Below are 20,080 nucleotides of genomic sequence, written 5' to 3'. Positions count from 1 at the left end.
AAGCATAAATTGCCTCTTACTTAATTTGGCAATGAATCAGGATTGTGTTTTTCTTATTTAAATACTGCGACCTAGTGGTTGTAATTTGGAAACCCATGGATAATATTAGTCCTCCTACAACAAACTACATTACCCAGAGTTCTCCAACTGCTTTTTCCGGTTTCCCCATCGTTCTTTGCGAGATTTGTCAGGTTTTCGTGTCTGTTGTTTCTGTTGAGTTCCATTGCTCAGTAGAACTTCAACATGGCTTCTGACGGACCGCCGGGGACTGAACCCATGCCTTCCGACTTGGGGAGCTCTGTAGCGGCCCTGAATACATGGAGCAATCCGGAGCTTCAAGCCAAGCTAGGCGAGCTAGGCGCACCCAACATGGGTATGATTAGAAGCCGATGAGCAGCAAGCTTTGAATTGAATGAATTGTGTAGCAGTAGCTAGCCGCTAACATGCTATCCATACATATGTACTTCCGCGGCAAAGTTAGCTAGCAGGCCCTCATGGAAGTAATGGAGAGTGCAAAGTAACGTTATCATAACTCGCTCGCTATCTACACAAACAATACATATTAGCTACAAGTTCATGTTCAACACCTCTACGCATATTATTTTGCTTAACGTTAGTGAGTCATCATGGTTGATAGCTAACAGCTAATCTTAACTTGCTGTTTTGGTTGAGTGTTTGATTGATAAAAGGCGCTGCATGGTCAATCTGTTTGCATTGGCTGTACAGCATTTAAAGCCAATTTATGCTTGATCCGAAAATATTGTCGGAGGCGCCTTAAGGATAGTGTGACGCAATAGCGAAGCCTCCAGAGGCATGCAGAGCTCAGTATTGCATTGCCCCTCTCAAAATTTGTAATGATGTGGATGGCTCAATATAGGTCCGGCATTGACATGATTTGTTGAGGGTAGGTGAGGGCGGGAGGTCCTGTATAAACACAAACTCACTTCCCTGACAACTTTCTTCACAACAGCTCTGCACTGCTCAGCGAAGTGCCTAGACGTATGAGTTCCCTGACTTCTGTAAAGGCTGTATCACTGTAAATGCTGCACGGCCAATGCAAATATCGGATTGACCATGCAGCAGCGCAGAGCTGTTGTGAAGGAAGTTGTCAATGTTTGTGTTTATACAAAACCTACGGTCAACCAATCAGGTCAATACAGAGCTATATTGAGCCCGCCGCATATTTACAAAATTTGGTCTCCTGAGGCTACGCATTTGGTCTCATCATCCATTCGGCACCCCCGACCACAGCCGCGGGAAGAAGGGCTGCTGAGGTACAGCACCCCCTGAAAAAACGGAATCAAAAAAAATATAAAACGGGTAGAAATATATTCTTCCACAAAAGTATTGCACTCCTTTAATAGTCCTATATTATAGGAAATGTCCTCCCTCCAAGAAAAACATTTGCAGCACCCCCAAACCTTTGGACCACATTTTCGGATCAGGGATAAATGATCTAATAGCAAGTCACGCATGCTCCGATGCTTTCATTCCATCCATTTGTAATGAAATGTTGTTGTTGTCCCAGCTGTATTGTTCATTGTTGGTTTACAGTTGTCTTTTCCTCCTTCCTTAGGCCCCAGAGAGGAGATGCTGGACAGGCTCAAGGGATACGTGATGCAGGTCAGTGTGTGCTAGTGAGGGGGAGAGTGGAAGAGTGTATTGCATCTTATCCGTTTATGTGATCCATTTATCTTTGTGTGCATCTGTGTTTTTCCACTCAGACTGGAATGATGCTCAGCAAGCCCAACCAAGGGGGTGATGACAAACCTATGACCCCGCAGGTCAGCGCCAACCGACCCTATAAGGTTTTTAGACAGTCCAATCTAATTCCTCTCATTCTTACATTTCATCACTGTGATTATTTAGCCATACACTCTGCAGCATGTCATCAATCTGTCATGAACAGGACCAGGAGTTCTACCTTTACCATGTGACCTGACCAGTAAAAACTAAGGGGAGTTTTCCTGGTTAGGTCACATGGTGCCGGAAGAACTACTTACCCAAATCAAAAACAACCTTACCAACAACCACCCTTCCCTCCTCCTCTACCTTTGTCCCCCAGATGCCAGGCATCCCCCCCATGCCCCCGATGCCCATGCCGCCCATGCCACCTGGTATGGGTATGCTCCAGGCGATGACCATGATGGCGGGTGGACCCCCTCCACCAGGGATGCGTATGGGAATGGAGCCTCCAGGCATGCCCCCCGGCCTCTCCCAGGAGGACCAGCTGAAGATGGTGCAGCAGAGGGCTGCCATGATGATGCAGCATGAGGAGAGGGCCAAGCAGCAGGTAAGACCAACCCCCCGGAGAGGGTTTTCTCTAGGCCCCTGAGTTTTACCTGGCTAGGAAACACACTAGGCCCTAGTTGTAAGGTAGTCTGTATTCTCTTGCGATGGGAAGGAAGCAGTGGCTGTAGAGGGGTTCTGGTATGATGTTCAGTTGGTGATGAATAGTTTCAAAAGTTGACATTTTGTGTGTGTGTTCAGGGGGATTCCCGTGCTATGGAAGAGCACATGAAGGAGCAGGAGCTTCTGGAGCAGCAGAAGAGGGTGAGGACAGGAGGCTGTTCATGTCTTTCTCCCATCTAAATGATTTTGTTGTAATTTATTAATAGTTTTGTTTCACAACCAATCACATAGTAATGGTACAGTCCCTTTACTTGCTTGAAATATATCACATCTTCTAATTCTTGCTCTTCCCTACCGCTCTTCCCTTCATCCATCTCTCCCCTCCCTTCTCGCTCTTCTTTCCTTCCTTCCCTCCTCTCTTCCTTCCCTGTCCTCTTACTTCCCTCCTCCTCATATCTCCTCTCTCTGTCAGGCGGCAGTGATGATGGAGCATGAGAGGCAGCAAGAGCTCGCTAAGATGCAGCATGGGGGACCAGGGCCCAGGATGTCTGACCCGGGGCCACGACCCCCTGGCATGATGCCCCCCATGATGAGAGGTCAGTAGTGCACACCGCTAGAGAACGACTGGTAATTGGTCGGGACGATATTAGCCCTTAGTTATCGGCAATCGGTCCTTGAGTATCGGCACTGCCGATTTTCCCCTTTATAGCACGTTAACACACTTGCCTCTCGTGTGAAACTCCTGCAATCCGGCGCCATTGCTAACTAGTTAGCCTGTCCTTGAGGAACCTCTGGGCTGCTTGCTAGCTACCCACTCTAGTTCTTTCATGCTGCATATACATTCTGCACACTTTAATAATGCCACACGGAATGTAGATATTTTTAAGGTGATCATTGATTAACTCTTAGGCAAGACAATGTCTATACAGGCTGTAGCACTTAAAAAGCAACCAGGGGTTTCCGGTAGAAGAAAATATATTGATTGCGATATAATGCTTTTTATTCATTGATGGTGTGCTCCAACTTCAAAGTCAAATATACTTCATAGGTTAATATATCCTCAAGCTGCTTGGAAATTAAGTGTTTCTATTTTTACCCACGCAAAAGACTCAAGGTCCTTCAGATAAGTGTACCCCGACTGGGCAAAATTGGCGACGATTGTGTTGATTATCTCTGTGTTCAGTGTGCCCACCGAGGGGATTCTCTCTCCAAAACAGTAAAGACTGCCTCAAGATCTCGCTTTTTCGAGGAGAAAGTAACGAGGCTGATGCACATCGCAAGCTGCTCCAAGGAGTTGGACAGTTTTGACTTCTCAACAGTGTCAAGGTCCACCGCAAACGCAAATAAATTAGAGGCAAATTGTGTTCGTCAGGCCCAGTCCTAACAGTTCTGCTGCCGCCCTAGGCAAGATCAACATATCCCGCCCTTGTGTCATGTATAGTATACAGATTTGGAATGGATTGAGAGAGGAGAGTAATTATGTGTAGGCTTATCATATGAAATTGGTGCATTTCATTTGAGCTTATTCAGTAGCTCTTGGAAACGAAACATCGTTGCCAACTATTCACATCGGAGAGTTGCAATCATTAGTCGGCCGACGGCATATAGTAGGAAACAGAGTTGTTTATCAATAAGCCACGTATATCACACATGACGAGTCACGACCCCACGATAGTTCAAATTATAACATAACATTTCTTAACATCCAGTAGAAGTGTAAAAAGAGATATCATTTTAGTTATGGTAACCGGTGCTTTCATAAATGCATGGCGCGGGCCTCGTTTTACAGGACCATTGTAAAATAAGCTTTCTCTCCATGAGCCAGCCTTAACGAATGTTGTTTATTTACATATCGGATTTGATTGTCCAATATCAGTTTGTTAATTTCTTCATTTTATGGCCTCCTAGAGTGGCCTCTTTAGCATCGGGATTGGGGCGGGCTAGCCCTGGTGTTCATAGACTGCCATGTTGTGTTATTTATTAGGCCTAATTAAAATGCTCAGGCCTAGAGTGTATTTTAAAACAGCTGTGTTTTGTTATTTATTAATAACAAATATTCATACAAATAGTCTGTAGGACAGGTCGTTCGCAAGTTATATTATACACATTATTATATTTTGAAGTTTTATTACAGTGTAGGCGGCTTGTTCTTCTAGGCGTAATGTTTTTTAAAATGTATATATATTCATTTATGATTTACAGCAGGGAGGAAGACGCAATGGGCAATGTTTTGCTGTTCAATAAAACCTGTCATGTTGGTATAAGAACATCGTTCTACTTTGTTTTATTACCTTTACAGGCACATTTCTATTCTGTTAAGATGAATTACAATCATCTAAATGTGATTTTGATCACCGTGGGTGGACACCCTAAAGCGTTAGTGTTCAGGTAAATTACAATCTTTCCGGTCACACTGTCCGGCGGCGAATTTTTACGAAAACCCTGAAAGCAACATACCAGTAGCTAGCTAGGTAAACAACATTCAGCACAGAGCTAACTTTTGCTAGCTAATCAAATCAAATTTTATTAGTCACATGCGCCGAATACAACAGGTGTAGTAGACCTTAGTGAAATGCTTACTTACAAGCCCCTAACCAACAGTGCAGTTTCAACAAAAGAATATGGCTAAGGATAAAAGTAACAAGTAATTAAAGAGCAGCATTAAAAAATAACAATATATAGAGGGGGGTGCCGGTGCAGAGTCAATGTGCGGGGGCAACGGTCAGTTGAGGTAGTATGTACATGTAGGTAGAGTTATTAAAGTGACTATGCATAGATGACAACAGAGAGTGGCAGTGGGGGGGGGCAAATAGTTTGGGTAGCCATTTGACTAGATGTTCGGGAATCTTATGGCTTGGGGTTAGAAGCCTCTTGGGCCTAGACTTGGTGCTCTGGTACCGCTTGCCGTGCGTTAGCAGAGAGAACAGTCTATGACTTGGGTGGCTGGAGTCTTTGACCATTTTTAGGGCCTTCCTCTGACACCGCCTGGTATAGAGGTCCTGGATGGCAGGAAGCTTGGCCCCATGATGTACTGGGCCGTTCGCACTACCCTCTGTAGTGCCATGTGGTCGGAGGCCGAGCAGTTGCCATACCAGGCAGTGATGCAACCAGTCAGGATGCTCTCGATGGTGCAGCTGTAGAACCTTTTGAGGATCTGAGGACCCATGCCAAATCTTTTCAGTCTCCTGAGGGGGAATAGGTTTTGTCGTGCCCGCTTCACGACTGTCTTGGTGTGCTTGGACCATGTTAGTTTGTTGATGATGTGGACACCAAGGAACTTGAAGCTCTCCACCTGCTCCACTGCAGCTCCGTCGATGAGAATGGGATGCTAGCTAACGTCAATTCACTACACTAACTTTATTTGTGATTGCTAATATGCAAACCCTAACGCAAGGTATGCTAACTTTAAAGCTGTGTTTGTGCTGAGCGATTAACCAAAATGGAAGTTATTTTTCGGTTTAAAAAAACGAATTGCGTCGTCGGTTCAATTATTTGAATTCCATTTAGTTCGTTTTTTCTTCTTCTGTGAGCTCAATGCGTGCATTGCACAGTTTCTCTAGAGATAAATTAGATCCAGCCTGAACTGTGTGATGTAGTTGAGAGTTGTAGTTTCCAATAGAACAATATTCTACATAGTCTAGCACATAAAATGTGGTAATTAACTACAATGATCATAATCCATTGCACATCTCTACTGACCAAAAATATAAACGCATCATTCAACAAGTTCAGTGATTTTACAGTTACAGTTCATATGAGAAAATCAGTCAATTGAAATAAATAAATTTGGCCCTAATCTATGGATTTCACCTGCCTGGGAATACAGATATGCATCACAGTGGGCCTCAGGATCTCGTCACGGTATTTTTGTGCATTCAAATTGCCATCAATAAAATGCAATTGTGTTCGTTGTCCATAGTTTATGCCTGCCCATACCATAACCCCACCACCACCATAGGGCACTCTGTTCACAACATTAACATCAGAAAACCGCTCGCCCACACGACTCCATACAAGTGGTCTGCGGTTGTGAGGCCAGTTGCACGTACTGCGAAATTCTCTAAAACAACGTTGGTGGCGGCTTATGGTAGAGAAATTAACATTCAATTATCTGGCAACAGCTCTGGTGGACATTCCTGCAGTCAGCATGCCAATTGTACGCTCCCGCAACTTGAGACATCTGTGGCATTGTGTTTGTGTAACAAACTGCACATTTTAGAGTGGCATTTAATGTCCCCAGCACAAGGTTATCATGCTGTTTAGTCATCTTCTTGATATACCACACCTGTCAGGTGGATGAATTATCTTGCCAAAGAAGAAATGCTCACTGACAGGGATGTCAAATTTCTGTTATCTTTTATTTCAGGTCATGAAACATGGGACTAACACTTTAAATGTTGTGTTTATTTATGTTCAGTGTACTTGACCGGTCTGTTTATTTTTCACGCCTGCTACAGAAGAGAAGAATGCATGATCGTGAAGGAATAATATAGAGAGCAGCGGTTGCTTTGCGTGGTATCTCTAACTGAAAATACATGATCAAATTTATTGATAGTTGGTATTCAGCAGTCATAAAAGTATGCCTTATTTACTTTGAAGAACTACAAAATAGTGATTTTGTCAGACCGCATAGGCAACAGCTGATGATGACTTGGAATGAAATAATAGTAATCAATAAAACAAATGTAATATACACAACTGAAATATTTTATTAAAGTACATTTAATACATTTTTCAGTGGTGTTACAGCATTCAACCCAAATAATCTAAACCGAGATTATTTTTAGTAATTCAACCGAAACTGAACCGACCTCAAAAGGCACTAATTGTTCAGCACTACCAAAAATGTTAATTCAGTCAGTTAAGCTAAATGACTTGTCTTTCCCTTGCTGAGCCGACCTGCCCGAGCCGAACTGCCTGACTACATGCAGAATGTGAGCGGAGTTGAGCATCGGAAATCCCGTTCACATCCTTTCCAAGGAGCCAGACAAGTCGCCTAAGAAGGATTTTTTTTTATATTGGCTCCTCATCTTAGTAATTAACCTTGATTTTGCACCTGTGTGCTTTTTCAGTTTATTTATGAAAATATTTAGTGAACTCCATGACAGTGCCTTTGAATAATCTTTTATAAACACAAGTTTGGCCAGAGTCTTTGGCTTCAGGCTCATGTGATGGTGCCTGGAGAGTAGGCCAGTAGTGGAGAATACCCTCTCCGCGATTGCAGAGCCACGGGATGCTAAACACCCTTCGGCCCACTCTTGCCAGGCTGGGCAGGGATGATGAGTTTTTCTTTATGTAGGCGTAAAGGTTTTTAGGAAAAATAACCCTATCAAAAGAGAAAGCCTCTTGAAAGATGTATTATGTTAGGCCTATTGAGCCAAAATCAATGATAGCCTATTGTATAGATAATAGAACGAACATGAAGGAAACTTTTAAGAGATCAGATTTTTTGTTTATGAATACTTAAATACAATGGCACACTTAGCTAGCTACCCATCTCGTTCCTTTCTGTTAGCATGTAATACATCATCATGCTTTCGGGGTACGTGTCTTTTCAGATTAAACAATGATTCTTTCGTTTTGGACACTACATCACCGTACTCCCTCTCTTGCTCTTGGTCCTCATCTTTGTGAGTCTCCTTGATTTTGCACCTGTGTTTTTTCAGTTTCTTTATGAAAATATTGACCATGACCGTAGCTAAAAGCAAGGGGCTATAGCAGCACACAAGTAGATTACAAATGCATGTCCTGATCTCGTGAAATAAGTGGTACTGGAGCGGGCAAGAAGGCCGTTGCTCCAGCCTTTGGGAAACTCGCTCTGTGCTCCAGTCAAATTCGGCAAGCTCCTCTCTAGTTTCTGCTCACATACTTTGGTTACATGAGACAGGAGTGGTGTCATGTCTCTTTAAGAGACAACACATTTAATTTTTATTAAAAAGACAAAGGGCTACTTCTATAAAAAAAAATGTGTTGATCAGTAGGCCTAACGTGGTCTCAAATGAAAGGGCAACAGATTGTCCCATAGACTAAAAAAAAAAAGGCCCAAAAGAGTCAATAAATCAATCCATGAAGACAGTCCTCTTAAATATGAATTCACCTGTATTGTGAGTAGGCCTATGCAATCTTGCTTCACCCAGTTTATCAAGAAATGTACCATTATGTAAAGTAGTTATATTGTTAAAAACAAAGTCAAATTGATTGTACGCTTGTATAACTGATTTGTTGAAGCCATATATGGCTTTCTATGGGAACATTTATTATTAAAATGTTCAAATGTAATTATATGTATGATCGCCATAAAATATTGGCCATTTTTCAATTTTTCTCCATTCATAACCCATATCGGTCGTTTCCTACAGAAAATTATAACAAGCGTTTCTTATTGGACATTTCCAGATAGTCCCTCCCGGTTTCTGTCCATTTTCTTCTGTTTCGCGCTTACATAACACGACGGCGGTACATCAACATTGTTGGTGTAAATCAAAATGTGGGTCTTGTTGTGTTGTAGGTATGAACCCACCCCCTCCTGGAATAAATACTGGTGGAATGAACCCACCCCCTCCTGGTATGTCCATGATGCATACCCAGAGACACAGAGTTCCCCCACCGCCAGGAGAGGACGCCAGAGAGGTACGACTCAACGTCAAACTAATAGACATTTTCCTTGTAAATATTGTTTGTCGTAGTCTACTTTGTGCTCTTAAGCGTAAGGGACGAATACTTAACACCCATGTAAATTGAACGGGATGCTTGCAACTTAAGTTTTCATTTAGCGAGTTATCTCGGGTAAGAATTCAGCTGCTGTAGAAGTGCTCGGTGTAAGATTTAGAAGAAATTGATTTGCGATATGTTTAGGATCAGGAGACACCCGACCTAAGAAAATCTAGTGTGCGTGTGTTTCACAGGTGTGGCAGGGAGAGGAGGTGGGCATTGGCCCTAAGATCCCCCAGGCCCTGGAGAAGATTCTACAGCTAAAGGAGATCAGACAGGAGCAGCTAAGCACCGCCCCCACAGGTCAGAACAGGGAACTACACACTGGAGTTGGATTATGCATAAATCCTTAAACAAATGGCAAAATCAAGACTTAAACAAATAAAGTAAGCTAACTCTATTTAGAAAATATATTTCTCGAATGCTTCTTCATATCTTTCAGTAAGTTAACATCAACCAAACCTCTAACTCTGATGGTATCTTTCTATTCTAAGTACTGCAGTCCTAGTTCTTGTTATCTGGCTTCAGAGCCTTGTAGGAGCTTGAACTGGTCAGTGAATGTTCTGTGTTTTCTATCCTGTTCCAGAAGAAGAAGAGGAGGAGGAGAGCCAGGAGATGGAGATGCACAACACCTCCGCCCCCGTCCTGTCTGAGACGGAAGAGGATGACGGTTCTCTCTCCAAGAAAGATGTGAGTATTGTTCTCATTCACAACTTCTCGCCTGCTGTCTGTGGGTGAATCTCAATTGTATTTTCTTGATTCCTCGCGTCCTCTCCTTGCCTCCTTTTCAAAAGGCAACAGAGGGGAAGAACCTTGGCGCTTCTCCAATGCGAATTCAGAAGGATGCGACTCAGCAGGGAATTTAACTCACAACCGTAGAATTTTAGGGCGGACACTCTAACCAAAAGGCCACTGAGTTGGTGTGCGGATTAAGAAATGGTGCCATTTCCTGACATTTTCTCTCGTCCCTTCTCAGAAAAACCGCAAGCGCAGGAACCGCAAGAAGAAGAACAAGAAGAGGCGTGTGCAGGAAAAGAGGGAGCAGGCGGTGGAGAAGAAAGAGGAGGATGGAGGGAAGGAGACAGAGCAAGAGGTGGAGATCGAGTACGTCACTGAGGAACCGGAGATCTACGATCCTAACTTCATCTTCTTCAAGAGGATCTTTGAGGCCTTCAAGGTGAGAGTCTGCTCCATTTTGATCATTTGTTTAATTAACAAATGATCAGTTAAAACATCCTACAGATTTGTCCGCAATCTTCTTGACCTTATTATTTACCGTTTTGATGACCACTTATGAAATAAAATATATTGGTGTTCAATTTGGATATTGGTTTTCTGTTTGAGTGTTTAGTAAATCTCTTCACTTAACTGGCTTTGTCTCTGTCCCTCTCACTGTTTTTTTTTTTTCATCCCTCAGCTGACTGACGATGTGAAGAAAGAGAAAGAGAAGGAGCCGGAGAAAAAGGAGGCTCCTACCATGTTTAAGAAGAAGGGGTTCGAGGAGGAGACAAAAGACAGCGATGACAGTGATGATGTTAGTATTCATCTATCCTATGTTTTCTTCATTCCTTTGCTTGGATGAAGACAAATTCTCGAGCAGGACTGTTCAGTGTCTCAATTATCTAGTCTACTGCCCTAAGTAGTGCACTTTCAGGGAGAAAGTTAGAGGATTGGGACATGGGGATAGTGTCTTCCTGTGCGTTGTTGTCCATGTTGTCAATTACTCCTTCTTTGGGACTGTTGACCATGGAAGTCCTCTTTCTCCATCTCTTGATCTCTCTCCATCTCTCTCTCTCTGTGTACAGGAGATCAGAACAGATGTTCCCAAGCTGTCTAAGAAGAAGCTGAGAAGGATGAACAGACTGACTGTGGCTGAACTCAAACAGGTAAACCACTTTCTTATTACATAGTGGTTATATAAGATCTAGCTGGTGTCATTAATGCCGTGTATCATTAATGTTATAAGTGCTGACTATATATATATATATACACACACACACACACACACAGTCAAAAGTTTGGACACACCTACTCATTCAAGGGTTTTTCTTTATTTTTTACAGTTTTCTACATTGTAGAATAATAGTGAAGATATCAAAAACTATGAAATAACACATGGAATCATATAGTAACCAAAAAAGTGTTAAACAAATCAAAATATATTTTATATTTGAGATTCTTCAAAGTAGCCAGCCTTTGCCTTGATGACAGCTTTCCACACTCTTGGCATTCTCTCAACCAGCTTCATGGGGTAGTCACCTGGAATGCATTTTAATTAGCAGGTGTGCCTTGTTAAAAGTTAATTTGTGGATTTTCTTTCCTTACATCTTAATGCATTTGTTCCAATCAGTTGTTGTGACAAGGTAGGGTTGGTATACAGAAGATAGCCCTATTTGGTAAAATACCAAGTCCATATTATGGCAAGAACAGTTCAAATAAGCAAAGAGAAACGACAGTCCATCATTACTTTAAGACATGAAGGTAATTCAATCCGGAAAATTTCAAGAACTTCCGGAGTCGCCTCTTCACTGTTAATGTTTTACTATTGAATGAAGCTGCCAGTTGAGGACTTGTGAGGCGTCTGTTTCTTAAACTGTTTCTTAAACTAGACACTCTAATGTACCTGTCCTGACAGGTGTGGCATATCAAGAAGCTGATTAAACAGCATGATCATTACAAAGGTGCACCTTGTGCTGGGACAATAACAGCACTCTAAAATGTGCAGTTTTGTCACACAACACAATGCCACAGATATCACAAGATTTGAGGGAGCATGCAATTGGCATGCTGACTGCAGTAATGTCTTAGGAACAGTGGGTTAACTGCCTTTTTTTAATGTAATTTTTTAATATTTTTATTTTATTTTTTATTTTTTATAAATTTTATCCCCTTTTCTCCCCAATTTTCGTGGTATCCAATCGCTAGTAATTACTATCTTGTCTCATCGCTACAACTCCCGTATGGGCTCGGGAGAGACGAAGGTCGAAAGCCATGCTTCCTCCGAAGCACAACCCAACCAAGCCGCACTGCTTCTTAACACAGCGCGCCTCCAACCCGGAAGCCAGCCGCACCAATGTGTCGGAGGAAACACCGTGCTCCTGGCCCCCTCGGTTAGCGCGCACTGCGCCCGGCCCGCCACAGGAGTCGCTGGAGCGCGATGAGACAAGCATATCCCTACCGGCCAAACCCTCCCTAACCCGGACGACGCTATGCCAATTGTGCGTCGCCCCACGGACCTCCCGGTCGCGGCCGGCTGCGACAGAGCCTGAGCGCGAACCCAGAGACTCTGGTGGCGCAGCTAGCACTGCGATGCAGTGCCCTAGACCACTGCGCCACCCGGTGGGTTAACTGCCTTGTTCAGGGGCAGAACGACAGAGTTTTACCTTGTCAGCTTGGGGATTCGAACTTGCAACCTTTCGGTTACTAGTCCAACGCCTAGTGGTTAGAGCGTTGGACTAGTAACCGAAAGGTTGCAAGATCGAATCCTCGAGCTGACAAGGTAAAACTCTGTCGTTCTGCCCCTGAACAAGGCAGTTAACCCACTGTTCCTAAGACTGAAGGATGAGAGATTACTAGAATCTTACTAGGTTTACCCTTTTCTCTGTGGATTGTCTGAGTAGAGGACCTTGTGCATTTCAGGTGAAATAACAACCCAATGTTTATATCCTAGGACAAATTAGCTACAACTGCAAGCTAGCTACTGCAAGCTAGCTAAATGGCCATGAATGTTTAATGCGTTTCGACCTGTCCCCAAATGTATATAGTTGGTTCAGAGTTAGTTTTGATATTTCAACCTGCGTGTCCTGATAGTGTCTGGTGTGGATGGACAAAATCAACATGCGAGCGATGGCGCATGCGCGTCCCAGGTCTAGTCAGCATGTGACCTCCCAACTTTATTACCTTTCTTTTTCGCTCCCTTCTCTCCTGTCATCCCCCTCCCTCTCTCCTCCTCTCCAGTTGGTGGCGCGTCCTGACGTGGTGGAGATGCACGATGTGACTGCCCAGGAGCCCAAGCTGCTGGTACACCTGAAGGCAACCAGGAACACGGTCCCCGTCCCCCGACACTGGTGCTTCAAGAGGAAGTACCTCCAGGGCAAGAGGGGTATAGAGAAACCCCCGTTTGAGCTGCCAGAGTTCATCAAGAGGACGGGCATCCAGGAGATGAGAGAGGCTCTGCAGGAGAAGGTGGGTGACTGGTTGGGGTTGAGTGGGTACAGGGGGCCACAAGCTGGTGGCAATATAAGTGGATCCATTTTGGGATGTACTCATGTTTGAATGCTTTCCTCTGAGGTAAACAAGGATCCATCATGACTAGATAGGTGTAAGAATGTGGTTGGGACATTGCTTTTATCTGTGATTACTTAGTACGGAAGGACCATGTATTTCGGGGATCATCAACTAGATTTTTCTTGAGCGGATGGTCGGGGCCGGAACATAATTACAAATTTGTTGACTGCAAGAAGCACAGATATAAAATTTGACTAAAACATAATAATTTCAAACCTTGCTTGCATTTGTATATGATCACGTAAAAAAGAATTCTGCACATCTAGGCATACCTCTTGAGCTGTCTGTATCCTCCTGACTGGTGGTTATTTATTTTTTAAGAAACTAAATCTGAATCTCTGCCAAAATCGGGGTAAAAGATTGAAAGGAATGTGAGTCTTATTCAGTACATTTAGTAATTGCTTGCTTTTCTAAAGTCTACCAACCTTGCCAGCAGGGATGCCAGCTAAGATAATTAGACAAGCTAGCTACTCTAACTTGATTGATAGCCTGAATGGCTTCTTGGTAGCTAATTGAGGTTGAGAGATTGGGAACCTGTCTGGGCTAGCTAAAACCAACTTTATAAAATTGCTAGGTGGCTAGTAGTATTACAGAAAAACAACAACAGGACAAATCTGATGGGGCACGTGCCGCGTTTGATCACATACAGTATATCTCTCTATTTTACTTTGGAACAGATTTCCAAAATGAAAATCACTTGGAGCTGATTTGCTAGTGTTTTTACAGTCCCCCCTAAAAAGTAAAATAAACTCGAGGGGCCAAATAAAATCACCTGCGTGCCAAATTCGGCCCGCGGGCCTCCAGTTGGGGAACCCTGATGTATTTCTATTGTAGTAGGACACAATAAATATGCATCTGTTTTATCCTGTGTAAACTCGTTAACACTGTTCCCTGTTCACAGGAGGATGCCAAGACCATGAAGACCAAGATGAGGGAGAAGGTTCGTCCCAAGATGGGCAAGATCGACATTGACTACCAGAAGCTCCACGACGCCTTCTTCAAGTGGCAGATGAAGCCTAAACTCTCCATCCATGGAGACCTCTACTACGAGGTAGATATACTACACCAAAAGTATGTGGACACCTGCTTGTCGAACATCTCATTCCAAAATCATGGGCATTAATATGGAGTTGGTCCCCCTTTGCTGCTATAACAGCCTCCACTCTTTTGGGATGGCTTTCTACTAGATGTTGGAACACTGCTGCGGGGACTTGCTTCCATTCGGCCACAAGCATTAGTGAGGTCGGGCACTGATGTTGAGCGATTAGGCCTGGCTCGCAGTCTGCGTACCAATTCATCCCAATGGTGTTTGTCTAGAATGTCATTGTATGCTCTCACGTAAAGATTTCACTTCACTGGAACGAAGGAGCCGAGCCCAAACAATGAAAAACAGCCTCAGACCATTATTCCTCCTCCACCAAACTTTACAGTGGGCACAGGTAGCATTCCCAAGTTTTATTAGTTTTACATGTATAGACAGGTTGGTTGTTTAGCAACAAAACCGATGCGTGCGCAACTATGGGGCAAAACACACAGGGTTGGCTTAGATTGTTGACAACATGTAAACTATGTTCTATGTTTATTGAAAACATAAATACATTTGCACAAAGAGCACTTCTTGTCTCAAATACATCATTAGAGTTGTTGGTTAGCTAGCTAGCACATTTTTTCCATATTAGCATTGGCATGAAATCAGTCAAAACACCTCAAAACAAGACATGGTATCAAGAACAAGATGAAATGAGCTTTTATTTATTTATTATTTATTTAACCTTTATTTAACTAGGTAAGTCAGTTATGAACAAATTCTTATTTGCAATGACGGCCTAGCTGAAACGAGTCACTTACGATTCCCCCGCATGGCAGTTTCTTATCATTGTTGGTAGCCGTCTGGCCTTCCAGAATCATAACAACTCACGGACTTCTGCACCATTGAAGCATGCGCACCGGGGTTTTTTTTGTGACGTTGTCAGCTAACCCATCTCTTTCGACTATCCGGATATCCCCCAAAAATGTCATGATATTATTTCAAATTCACTTCCCTGGCACATGAATGTTATAAGCTTACCACTCGATTTATCATTATCACATACATTTAGGGAATTTATCGCGATATGGATTATTGTCCACATGGCCCAGTTCTCCTACGTGGTTGATTTTGGGTTTCCTTCAACAGTTCCTTGTTCTTGAATGAAATCCTGGTCGCCAGTGGACTGCTCTGGTAGGTTTCCGTTTCTCCCACTGACCTCTCTCTCTCTCTTTCAGGGTAAAGAGTTTGAGACGAGGCTGAAGGAGAAGAAACCAGGGGATCTGTCAGATGAACTGCGTATCGCTCTGGGCATGCCAGTTGGACCGGTGAGTAGATCTTCATCCTCGTCACCACCGCTACTTCGTGTTATTGTTATCGCGCCACTAACTTTATTGTTGCTGGACAGCTTTATAGTGATGCTTTATTTGATTTTAACTCAAATAAGTGTATTGGTGATCATCGTCTTTTTGAGAGCAGAATGACACTGATACACAATAGTCTTGTCACTAAAATTGCTTCACCATCCCCTCTCTGTGTAGAACTCCCACAAGGTGCCCCCGCCCTGGCTGATCGCCATGCAGAGATACGGCCCCCCTCCCTCCTATCCCAACCTCAAGATCCCCGGACTCAACTCGCCCATTCCGGAGGTAAAGCCCGACTTTAACACAGACACACTCTTTAACAATTTACCGACTTGTTACAAAAGTATTAACACTGTATTGAAATGTTGCAGTATCGTGAAGCTCATTACAGACGATTGACTCCCGCTCTCTCCCTCCTCTCAGAGCTGTTCGTTTGGTTACCATGCTGGTGGTTGGGGGAAGCCTCCTGTAGATGAGACAGGCAAGCCTCTGTACGGTGATGTGTTCGGGACTAACGCGGTAGACTTCCAGGTAAGATGCTCCTCATACACGGATGGATACCCTACAATCCTGCCTCATACCCCTAATATCTACCATACACCAAACTTCCCTACACTCACTACCACATATGCCTATATCATACAACCAGTCTGCTTTTAATCTATTGGTGTATTGACTGGTGCCCGTGTGTGTGTGTGTGTGTGTGTGTGTGTGTGTCTCTCTCTCTCTGTGTAGGCTAAGGCTGAGGAGGAGGAGGTGGATCGTACGCCGTGGGGAGAGCTGGAGCCTTCAGATGAGGAGTCTTCAGAGGAAGAGGAGGAAGATGAGAGCGACGAGGAGAAACCAGACGAAACCGGCTTCTTCACACCGGCAGACAGGTAGACATTCACATGTTGTTTCCCGGATGTTTTAAACACAACGTGTTGACATTGACTTGAAATGAACCAGTCTCTTTTTATACTGTTGGATCAATTGGCCTTTGATCGCACGGAATGACATTTGCATTTGGTTGACTTCAAACCTGTGTGTGTTTTGTATATGCCTCTCCCCCAGTGGTCTGATCACACCAGGAGGCTTCTCGTCAGTGCCTGCTGGTATGGAGACTCCAGAGCTCATCGAGCTGAGGAAGAAGAAGATTGAGGAGGCCATGGACGGGTGAGTGTGTGGCGGCCATACTTAAGCTGTCTGTGTATTCTCTATTGTGTGCGTTGTGCTACCTAGGCTGTGAGTGTGTGGGTTTGTATCTTCTCGCGATTTATTTCTGCGGAATTATGTGTAGGAATGAGACTCCTCAGCTGTTCACGGTGCTCCCAGAGAGGAGAACGGGCTCTGGAGGGGCAGCCATGATGGCGTCCACACACATCTACGACGTATCGGGGGTAAGAACCACGTCTGCGTTCATGCAAGTTTTGATACATACTGTACACTAATGCATTGCGTAGTCAACACATCTACATCCATCCTCAGGATCATACGCACACACACACACACACACACACTACGACTGCGCCCGAATCAGCACCCGATCTATAGTGAACTACTTTCGGCCAGGTCTCCAAACCATTTGGACGCAGTCGTACCACACACACACACACTAGGGAATTAGGGTGCCACTGCCATTTCAGATTGTCTTTTGTTTGAACCCCCCTCTCGCTCTCTCTTTATCCCCCTCCAGGCGATGGCTGGTCGTAAGGCGGGTGGAGGCCAGGAGTCCCAGGGGGTGGAGGTAGCCCTGGCCCCAGAGGAGTTGGAGCTGGACCCAATGGCCATGACCCAGAAGTACGAAGAGCACGTCAGGAACCAGGAGGCCCAGGTGGAGAAGGAGGACTTCAGCGACATGGTGGCCGAGCACGCCGCCAAACAGAAGGTGAGAGGTGGCAGCCAACTGCAGGCTAGCGTACTGGAAATCTTATTCTCGGTTTTCGAAATGTATTAGACCACTAGAGCCTTGCTGAGGTTAAGAGTGTTTGTATTACCAGTTTTCAGTTCAAAAGGAAGCAAAAACAAACACTAGATGGGAAGACTAGAGGGCCATTTTTATGATCTTTACTAGTATGAGTGATTTCAACACCTAAATCCCTATTACAACTTTAGCTCCAGGAATCCAATGTTTTTCAAATCTACTTTCACAATAACTAATATCGCAAGGTCTTGCTTTTTAAAAATGTTATCTCTATGCTTGTGAATATGGCCATCCTCCTGTAATATCAGTGTTTGAAAGGGGCCGTGCACATGCACAGCTATCTCCCTCCTTCCTTCCGCTCTCCCTCTTATCAGCCCTGTAGAGATAATATGTGTGCGTGCGGGTCGGAACCCCTCCTGCCTCATAACGGCTGTTCTGTACTCATTAGCACAGAGACCTATGTCAACATGTTGTGCCGGGATAGGGGGTTAGCAGAAGGGGGGAAAGTAGTGTTTTCACTGTTGTATGACAATATTGACGACCTATTTTTTTTCTCGCACTCTCATTTCTCTTTCTCTCTCTCCCACAGCAAAAGAAGAGGAAGGCCCAGCCCCAAGACACACGAAGTGGTGCCAAGAAATACAAAGAGTTCAAGTTTTAGACCAACAAAATCACACAGGGAGGAAATGGTAAGGGAAGAGAGGACAGGAAGAATGAGACTAACAGGGCTCAGATTTTAAACCATGAGGAACCAGACTGTTTCACTACCACAAAACCATCAATTATCACTGTTTTATTTTCCTTTAAATTACGATGTAAATAAGTGTCTGACGGTGTTGGGGTCAATTCCATTTCAATTCCAGTCAATTCATAAAGTAAACCAAATTCCATTTCCCAATGTTCCTTATTGAGCGTTGAAGATAATTGGAATTAGATGTTCAGTGTAATTCCTGAATTGAAATGAAATTGACCCCAAGACTGGTGTCCGGTAGAACCAATGCCAGGTCTCCTCCTCCGTATGCAGCATTTGTAAGACCCATCAATTCTATCCTGTGTGACTGTTATTTGTTCATGTAACTGCTTTTCTGTTTTTGTAAATAAACGACTCAATGCCAATCCAATCTATGGATCCATATGGTTAATATTTTCAGGGTTTACTGTTTTTTCCTGGCCATGTGACCTGTCACCTGACCAGGAAAAGTCCTGTCTCTAGTTAGTGATCGCCAATAACAAGTCAAGACACGTGCGGAAAAACTCTGGGCCCTACAATGCTATAGTCCTTACTTTAGTGATCTGCACCTTTAACATTCTGTCAACGTGCCTATGGCTATATGAAGTCAAACCTTGCATGTAAAACCATGAGCTGGTCTCATGCCTCGCCGATATACCCCCTGGCCAAGTCATAAGGCTCTCTAGAGCCATGGCGCTGACTGACGTACTAACAAGGTGTAGTTCTAAACTCGTCCACCAAGGGCTGACAGAGGACCCAGTGTGACAAAGACACCTGACGTCTGAGAAACTTACCCTCATACGAACCATCCTGATCTCGCGAGCTTGCATTCCGTTTCGCCTAACAGAATGTAAGCTCGCGAGATCAGGACGAGGCTAGGAAACACTCACTGTGACCTAAATAACTGCAGTAACCGCATGCTGACTCGATCACTAGTACACACACAGTAACACAATGCCTGTGAGGCCCCTCTGCACCACACTGTCTGGCAGGCTTTCTGCAATACCATTCCAGGATTTGTCAGCCTAGCGTATAGCAGCCTACTACAACCTCTCAGCCACTTTGTATACTAGAATAACTATTCCATGTATTAGGCTTATTAGCCTGTTTAAAAAAAGAGGTGTCTGCTACATAAACATATGATAATACACTAATTATCTCTCAAATATGGTTAAGCTATTGTTTTAAACCCAGATGAGACAGACCAAATAAGTATTTTACTGTGTGTGATGAGGCTAACATCTTCATGAAAGGCAAAGTGGACTCGAGACATTGCCTATTGTTGTGGAGATGGCATGACATCATTTAACAGCATATGAATGATTTCCCGCCCACACTGGAGAAACCCTGCCATGAATCATCCGGTCGAAGACACCACGTAGTTGGATCACACACAGTGTGAGGGAGATTCAGAAACCGGTAAAGCCACTCACATTAATGAATGAATGTCATCCTAACTGTAAGTACTAGGCTTGGCCATTATACCATCATCAGTGATTCGCAAGGGCCCCTTCAATAGACATGTCCTTGTCTTCCATACTCAGTTCTCGTTGATAAGATCTATTCAGCCACTGATTCCTTGCCACTTGTTTCCTTACCACTAATTGGCAGTCGAGCCAAAAGTTGCATCGTCACTGGTAACAAGGTCATAAATTACATTGGATTTTTTTTTACCATAGCTGGTCTGAATAAGATATCTTCTTCCC

General features: G+C 43.9%; 1 protein-coding gene across 2 annotated transcripts; it reads left to right on the top strand.

Moving 5' to 3' along the window:
* The first annotated feature begins 203 nt into the window (after window positions 1-203).
* LOC120049770 (splicing factor 3B subunit 2-like) lies at window positions 204-18,765 on the top strand. Of its 2 annotated transcripts, none has more exons than XM_038996176.1 (22): window positions 204-373; window positions 1,577-1,623; window positions 1,725-1,784; window positions 2,066-2,293; window positions 2,491-2,553; window positions 2,825-2,948; window positions 8,861-8,982; window positions 9,258-9,366; window positions 9,650-9,753; window positions 10,040-10,240; window positions 10,481-10,597; window positions 10,869-10,949; window positions 13,021-13,248; window positions 14,252-14,401; window positions 15,616-15,705; window positions 15,919-16,026; window positions 16,165-16,272; window positions 16,477-16,619; window positions 16,795-16,896; window positions 17,021-17,120; window positions 17,417-17,608; window positions 18,234-18,765. In XM_038996176.1, the coding sequence occupies exons 1-22, from the start codon at window positions 244-246 to the stop codon at window positions 18,303-18,305; spliced, it is 2,679 nt and encodes an 892-aa protein (XP_038852104.1). In that variant the 5' UTR covers window positions 204-243; the 3' UTR covers window positions 18,306-18,765. The 2 variants fall into 2 exon arrangements, with proteins under 2 accessions (XP_038852104.1, XP_038852103.1); XM_038996175.1 differs by having other exon boundaries at window positions 1,725-1,808.
* The last annotated feature ends 1,315 nt before the right edge of the window (window positions 18,766-20,080 follow it).

This window comes from Salvelinus namaycush, chromosome 6, assembly GCF_016432855.1.
Source record: "Salvelinus namaycush isolate Seneca chromosome 6, SaNama_1.0, whole genome shotgun sequence".
In the NCBI taxonomy this organism is placed as follows: domain Eukaryota; kingdom Metazoa; phylum Chordata; class Actinopteri; order Salmoniformes; family Salmonidae; genus Salvelinus; species Salvelinus namaycush.
The sequence above is the reverse complement of the archived record's forward strand: the minus strand, read 5'-3'. Positions and strand labels throughout refer to the sequence as shown.

Bases quoted from the DNA above. Each gene is read 5' to 3' on its own strand.
- LOC120049770 (XM_038996175.1), top strand. From the start codon at position 244: ATGGCTTCTGACGGACCGCCGGGGACTGAACCCATGCCTTCCGACTTG. The intron at 2,949-8,860 runs GTCAGTAGTGCA...GTTGTGTTGTAG, and splicing joins GATGCCCCCCATGATGAGAG to GTATGAACCCACCCCCTCCT. The intron at 10,598-10,868 runs GTTAGTATTCAT...CTCTGTGTACAG, and splicing joins ACAGCGATGACAGTGATGAT to GAGATCAGAACAGATGTTCC.